Here is an 8,046-nt window from a genome sequence, read left to right on the forward strand (position 1 = left end):
CGGCATCCCGGTGGAGTGGCAGACCCAATTCAGCGCTGCCGCCTTCTCGTGCGCGCCACCACCGCCACAGCAGCAGCAGGTTCCCATGATGGACTCCGCCTTCGCGTCCGCCGGCCTGTGGGCGTCCACCTCCCAGGCCATGGCGCTCTCCGACGTCGGCGCCATGTCGGCCGCGCGGGGCGGTGGCGGCTTCTTGGCACCGGTCCCCAGTTTCCTCCCGCAGGGCCTCGGCCATTTCCCCGTGGACTCCAGCTTCAACGAGAGCTGCCACTGGCTTCGGTGCAACTGATCATCATCCCATGAACAACGCGTTCAGTGGCTCCTCGGAGGCGCCGTTGGATCACCAGAGGAAGGACGGCAACGAGAAGGGCGAGCCGGAGCTCGGCCGGAACGGGCACGACGGGGTGCGGGAGAAGGATCCGCGCGACTCAACAGTCGCGTAAAGTTACGCGGAACTGGCTCAGTTTTTCCAAGTGTCTAAATATTAGGAGGATGGATTAGGAACTGTTGGAGAGAGATTTTTTCTGATTTTTCTAAAAATCAAGTATTAGGAAGGCAAATAGGGAACTCTTGAAGATTTTCTAAGGGCCCCTCCGTCCCTCCGGCTTCGTACGCGCGCCGCTAGGCGTTTCTATTGGCCACCAATTGCCTCCCCCACCTAGCCCGGCGCTGCTGAGTCCATCCGTGTGCGAAAAGACATGGTGGCCACGAGGTGGCGAGGCCACGGTCAGTGCGGACGCACGGCACGGTGGCGAGGCCGCGGGCGCACAACATCCGTGTGCGAAAAGACAAGGTGGCCACGGGGTGGCGAGACCACGGTCGGCGCGGACGCCCGGCACGGCGGCGAGGCCACGGGCGGCGCCGCGGCGCACAATACAATCCTGAGATCAAAAAGCAGCACAGAAAGACGAGGATCTGCCAGCAAGAATAGGAGAAAAAATAGAGTTCCCAGTGTAAAAATACAAGAGAAAAAGAAAACAATTGATGGCTCTAATAATTTACAAATAGAATAGGGTTCCCAATGCAAAAGCAACTTTCCTGAATGGATCAAATCGCCTGGTACTTGTAAAATACGTAATAAATCACAGAAGTATCGAAAAATTGTAAAACCATTTTTTCTAGGTTGGGTTGAACTAGATGTACATCGTAATAAAATAATAAGTCATGGGTATTATAGACATTTGTCATCTTTCATCCATTCCAGAAAATAGGAGCTGTTTTACCAAACGTTTTCAGAACGGCTCCAGCTCCTTCAGAGGAGCCACTTCTTCAAAGGAGCCAGAGACGGAGCTGTTTTTGGAGGAACCAAAATACGAGCTGTCTTAGCGCTTTGTTTTGTCTGAGCTTGAACTAACATGTGAATTCGAACATTGACTTTTTTTAATACGTTTGTGACGCTTGCTTCTTTCCTTGCCATAGCTATTAGGTAACCTCTATGCGCGCGCATAAATAGTACACACGCGTATGTGTGTGCGCGTCTATAGATCGCACGCGCATAGGTATGTGTACACGTGCGTACATGTACATGCAGGCATTTCTTCGAAGAAGAAATCAAGCCAATAATGTTATTAACAAACGGGCGCTGTAGTGCATGTTTGTTAATGCCCTAATGGTATGACACCAGAAGGCCCAAAAAAACCCGATTTTGGGCCGATAGTGAACATCTGAGACGGTTTTCCTGTCATACTATATGCCATATCTAGGGATCCGATAGACTTCCCTTCCCCAAAGGAAAGTCTATCTCCCTATCCATATCGATATACTTCCCTCCCCCGGAGGAAAGTATATATCCCTATAGTGTTATACATAGAATAGAGATTATAAGGAAGAATATCTATCTGATAGAGTTCCTTTCCCGAAAGGAAACTCTATCTCTCATGACAGTGATATACCTCTCTAATAGGAGCCCTGTCAAACAGCCTCTTAATTTTCAATGGCATAGAAGAATGCCTAAAAATTTTGATGGCATCGAAAAGAAACGGGCTTTGTGTTTTCTATATATAATTATATTTGTAGATTTTATCTTAGCCGCAAACCATGTGTCAATATAAATGTGGGGCAAAAGTTCGTTATCCCCGTACAACGCACGGGCATATATTTGGTAACTATATAAATTATGGCTTTACTTAGGGTCCGTTTGGTTCGCAGCCGGTGCATGCCACGCCAGAGCTGCGGCGGCGCCAAACTTGCGGCGCCAATTTCGTTCGCCGCACTTGCGGCATGTTTTGGCAGCAAAAATGCACTGGCACGCGATGGCGAGGCCGCAGAATGCCGCAACTGCCGCAGCAAACCAAACACATTGCGGCGCGTAAGGTGCGGCGCGGTGCGGCAAAGTTTGGGTGCGAACCAAACGGACCCTTAGTTCAGTACACACGGCTCTATTTGGGATACCTATTCTTTCTGAAAATAAATTCTCTTATTGTCACCAAAATTTCTATGGATTCCTTCAATGCCATTGAAATTTCACTATTTTAAATTTGCATTCCCTTACCATTGGTGTTAAAATCTTAACTTGCCATTAAGTTGGCACTCGCTGAGGCACCGTGCTGCTCCCCTCGCGCGCATTTCTCATGTGCGTTAAATCTGTTAACTTGCCGTTAAGGGCTCGTTTGGCACGGCTCTTGTCGGCTCCGGCTCCACTACTGTAGTGCTACTGTAGCACAGAGCCGGAGGAGCTCCCAACCGTGGCTTCACCGGTTCCGCCTCTTCCAGATCATTTTCTGCCTCGATTTCCGAAACGGCTCCGGTACAATGTGCTACAGTGTCACGCGCGCGGAGGAGCCGGAGCCTCCCGGAGCTGCGCCAAAGAGGGCCTAAGTTGGCACTCGCCGATGCGTGGAGGAGCGCAAACCAGCAAGTTTGTGTAAATGTTTTTTTTTTTGAAGCTAAGTGTTTGTAAATGGTTTTCAAAACGTTGCTTTGCTGTAGTTTTCAAATTAGATATACGATATTTCTCCACAGCAAACCTGACTGATCTGAACCGTTGGCTTTCAATCGGATCGCCCGCTGTCCCCTGCTATCCACAATATTATCCCTGCCCTCCTCTTCCTCCGAAAACCACTACTACTTCGTTATCCATGCCTCCCCTCCCCGCCGCGGCCATGGCCACCGCGACGCTGCCCCTCCGCCTCTTCCCCTCCAAAACGCTGACCCTCACCACTCTCCCCTCCGCGCGCCGCTCCCTCTCCGTCGCCGCCGTGGAGCCTCGGCGCTGGCGCCTCCGAGCCGCCGCCGAGGAGTCGCCTGAGGCCGTGGAGGTTGAGTTCGTGGAGGCTGAAGAGGAACCCGCGGTACCTGAGCCCGTCGAGGCGCAGCTCGCCGCCGCGGGGGCTGGGAAGGACGCCGACATCTTCGCTGTTGTCATGGTGGGTTGGCTCCCTCTGGTACCTCCAACGATGCAACTTTGGACTGAATTACTTGAAAATGATATGTCCTCATTTATGCTGCATTACCTGTAATGTTAGGCATGTCTTCCATTGCATGGAAAATGGCTAGGATGGTGGTGTGAGTACTAACAGTAATGCTCGATCCAGGGCCCGGGCTGCCCGGGCTGCAGCCCGGGGCGAGTCCATGTAGCCCCTTTAACATATGTGGTGTTTAGCCTAAAAAACTATGATCTTAATTAGATAAAAGGAGACCTAAGAAGCAAGATCAGACTGTTTTGAACGTGAATCAGCAGCTCAGCCCGGGGCGCAGCCCCGTTCTGGATCCGCCCCTGTGCTCGATCACACAGTGCTTGCGTAGTGACGCTGACAATTGCAGGGCTTCAGATTATTTACTAGTAGCCTTGCATTGACTGATTTTTACCTTTTTTTTCAAAATGCTGAAATATGCAAGAATGTATCTCGTAGCAGGCAATTGTTTGTGTGTTCTTGTCCGAATGAGCAGTTTGCAAAAAAAAAATGACTGAAGACTTATATATTCTGACTGCTTTCTTTTATTACAGATTGGTTCAAGACAATACATTGTGATGCCGGGCAGGTACATATACACACAGAGACTGAAAGGTGCCAATGTCAATGATCAGGTTTGGTGATTCACCTGTCTGCATACTCCAAGCTAATAGTGTAGGTTATGAGATGTTGTATTGTTTCCCTCCTGGAATTCTTTTGATATGGAAGTCATTTGGAGAATCTTCTGCTTATCTTGATGCATTTGTGTCCTTGTAGCAGCAATTGCTCACCAAAATTACACTGTTAAGAGCTTGCAAAAACTATTACCTATACATCCTTCTCTCTAGATGTCTGTTGTTATGGTGGATAGGGTAATTTCTCATTGCAGATTTTGATATGTTGTGAGCACAGAGAAAAGCCACCATTGTCCTCTAGTCTGTAGTGTTCGTCTGCTCACGGTCCTAGATCCAAATGATACGATGCATCTGGTGCAAATGCATAGACATTTCCACCATGATGGTACTATCAGCTCAGGTTTTATGCATAGTCACATAAACGGGGTCGGAGGCATCGACCCTCGACCCAGGAACGTCGACCCCGACCCAGGTACATTGACTCTGCAGTGTAAAAACCTCTCGCAAGTAGCGTACCACGTTCTTCGACCTTATTGACCCGGGAACTTGGTGGCTATGGTTTTATGTTTGTTGCTTGTCTGCTTACCTGAGTCAATGGTGCAGTGTTAGTCATCTGACTAATAGTGATTACTCAGCCTAGTTGGTTGCTTGAACTCGATTGGGCGCACCGAGGCAATTAGGTTGACTAGGTTCCTAGTTGTCTGATTAGTGGTCAATAAATCACGATTAGTCGTCCAATTAGATAAGGGGTGACCAGGCTGGTTGCAGTCATTGGGTGGGCCTAAACAATTGGGCTTCAAGGTAAGTTACTGGGCTGCCAATTTGGCCCAGTACACAGACAAGAGCCGCCGCCAGAAATCAAGCCGCCACACGCCCTCCACTCCGACGCTTCAAGCTGCAGTAGCTGGCGGTGCTGGATCCCCTTCCCTGCCTCCACCAGCGCCGAATCCCTTCCTCAGGCCACTGCCGGTCCCCTTCCCTCCTCTTATGACGGCATTTTACAAGTACTGCAGCTTGGTGGCTCCCTGATCCAAGCTGCCGCTGGCCCTGTTGTAGCCGCTGAGCTCCAGCACTCCTGCTCCAGGGGACTACCAAGATGATCTTGCCCTTCGATGTTGAGTGTGTCCCTCACGTCCTCCATCTGCTTCTTGCCTTGCCCAATTGCCCCCTTATCCTATGCTTGTTGTGCTGCTATGCTCTACTCTTGATCTTGTTCTAGTGCCATCAAAACTCACTAGTATCTGTTCCTCTAGTGCTTTTATTCTCTTGTTGCTTGCTTTTATAGTCTAGCATATATAGTAATAGTATATAGGTCCTGGAATATACAGACTATATGGACCGACTAGGCTCAACTAATCGGTCTGGTCAACAACTAATCGTGACTAATCACCTAGTCAGTGCCATGGCTACTAGAGTCAACTAGGTGATTTACAAACATTGATATTATGACAAGAAGGAATAAATATAAGGAGTGGATAAGATTTTAGGAGGATATTATGTTTTCTTCATTTGACGTTATCTAGGAAAGCGGTATTAGGTTCTAAGATCACTGGCAACTTTTGTATCATTATTTATTTGATACCAAGTCCATATGCAAAGAATGCATGTTATGTTAAGGAAGATCAGCAGAAAGGGTAATGAAATAGGTTTGAGGAAGAAAAGGAGTTAATCGTAATCTACTACAACTGCGTTGCTTTTAACTCAGTGTGCTAGAACAAATTATGTAATGCCAAAACAGTGATACATATCAGCTTGGCTTATCAGCCATAGTACAGTGTTTTTCTCTCACGACAAATCAGCGAACAGTACTTTTCAGCCTGGCTTTTCAGCGAAACGAACAGGGCCTTGTCATAGGATATTGTGTAATCATTTGATGTGATATTGATGTAGTACTAGAAGCAAAAGAATCGTTAATCTGTAATTATAGTAACATTTTAAATTTCAGCTGCTGTGCAAAATTGTAGTTTTCTCTTTGAATCTTATGTATTTATTTGTGATGCACTTGTATGTTGTAGCAAATACATTACCTATCGTTGATATAAACTAATTAATATGTCCTGGGGAGCCTGTTCAGTGCTTCTGTTCTGGTGTATGTATTAGCCTCATTTAGTCGACCATTAATTTGTATTTTGTAGAAACTTTCACTCCTCAGCACTGATTTGTATTTTGTAGAAATTTTCACTTCTCAATAATTCTTGATTTACAGATCATATTAAACAAGGTGCTACTGGTGTCAACTAGGGAAAAAGCTTACATTGGCATGCCAGTGGTGACCAATGCTGCTGTTCACGCAGTGGTTGAAGAGCAGGCATGTCTTCTGCATGTTGTTGGATAAACGATGGATACAGAATTCTCACTGGTTTCTAAACCCATTATTTGATCCACAGGGACGGGATGATAAAGTTATAGTCTTCAAGTTCAAGAAGAAGAAGAAGTACCAGAGGAAACTTGGTCACAGACAGGTACGCTTCCAGTGACATCCTCAATTCCTAATGAAAGTTGGAAGCATAATGACAACAACTGAATTGGAATTTACATGTCATATACTTCAAGATGGACTGATTCTACATTTACAATTTTCTTTTATTTTGTAGCCAAACACAAGGTTAAGAATCACAGGCATAAGTGGATACGAAGAGTACCCTGCTGACCCAATACTTGACCCTGCTGCAGCTTAAGCTAAATTGTAAGTCATGTAGTTACAAAATGGCTGGTAGTACAGTAGCATGCAAGTTTTGTTCTTCATTTTTTGTCTGGAAGGAACACTTTTCAGCAAAATGTACCTTGTTTTTGTGTTCCAATTTCCAAATGCTGCCAGTCAACCAGTGGTTCCATCAGCTATCCTATTCTTGTTCTTTTTGTTTTTCAAATTGTGTATGCTAGCCCGCTGTATTACAGACCGCTCCTAAAGAAGAGATTTCTTTTTACTACAAGTTGGACATTATTTTAGCCTTGATTTGGGCAGTTTGCATGGTACCGCATAAAATTGTTAATTTGGTGGTATTGGTGGTACTGAGTGATTGTGACAACCCGAGTTTAAAGCAATGGGCGCAGTTTGTGAAGCAAGCTTGTCCTTAACAAAGGTATCTCTAATACTTTAGTTATAGTTGACACTATCGTGAAGTCTCATTGTTGCTTTGGATTTTATTTGGATTTAACTAGGCAAAAATGCAATTCCGTTTAAGAGTCCACAATTGAATTTGATGGCACCAATCCACCATGTTAATTCTGAGGAAGGTTGTATACTCTCATATATATTGTCAAATGAGAGAACCTCATGAGAACGGTGGATAGAGTGCTTGCAGATTGAAACACTTTTAAGTAACTAAAGTTTTGCAGACTTGTAGATTTGAGTTCCAAACAGTGCAGACATTGTAACTTTGGGAACTGCAGACTATTTCATCAGCGTTTTTAGTGATCAAACAGTGCTCGAAACAGATTTTGGAAAATATGGTTTATCGTAAGAAGTAACGCTGCCCAATGGTCTACAGCCCATGAATAAACCATGCAGGTATCTACATCCAGTGGTTGCTTCTACAATCTGTGTTCTATACAATAATCCATTGTCCAACTTCAGACAAATTGGTTCTTGAGAATGCATTTGCCGGAGACCAAAACGCTACTAGTCAATTTAAGGTCTTGGAGGACATCAGCAAGTTGCTTTTACTAAATCTACCCGATCTGGTACATGGTACTAGTTGGTTTGTCAAGCGCAGTCAAGCTGGAGTACATTAGAAGTTTTTGGACTTTTCTCAAAAAAAAATATTAGAAGTTTTTGCACAGGTGATTAGCCAGACGCCATCAGAAGATTTTTTGCTAGGACAGAGCTAGAGCTAGGGCTTGGTGGGGCATCCATCAGCAACATGGACCAGCCTTTTTTTATGTCTCTGGAATATCCATGGTACTCCCTCCATATAGAAAAACATGCAATTCTACCATAGTGTCATGGTTTAGTATCTCAAGTTTGATTAATTATAGATAAAAAAAATTATTAATATTTACGATATCAAATAAATATC

At 45.5% G+C, this 8,046-nt stretch overlaps 1 protein-coding gene across 1 annotated transcript; it reads left to right on the forward strand.

Annotated features, from left to right (window-relative positions):
- The first annotated feature begins 3,049 nt into the window (after window positions 1-3,049).
- Window positions 3,050-7,020, forward strand: LOC136471613 (large ribosomal subunit protein bL21c). Its single transcript, XM_066469361.1, has 5 exons — window positions 3,050-3,365; window positions 3,947-4,027; window positions 6,234-6,335; window positions 6,415-6,489; window positions 6,622-7,020. Exons 1-5 carry the CDS (start codon window positions 3,078-3,080, stop codon window positions 6,703-6,705), a joined length of 630 nt encoding a protein of 209 aa, XP_066325458.1. The 5' UTR covers window positions 3,050-3,077; the 3' UTR covers window positions 6,706-7,020.
- Window positions 7,021-8,046: the final 1,026 nt, after the last annotated feature.

Source organism: Miscanthus floridulus, chromosome 8 (assembly GCF_019320115.1).
Source record: "Miscanthus floridulus cultivar M001 chromosome 8, ASM1932011v1, whole genome shotgun sequence".
NCBI classification, from domain to species: domain Eukaryota; kingdom Viridiplantae; phylum Streptophyta; class Magnoliopsida; order Poales; family Poaceae; genus Miscanthus; species Miscanthus floridulus.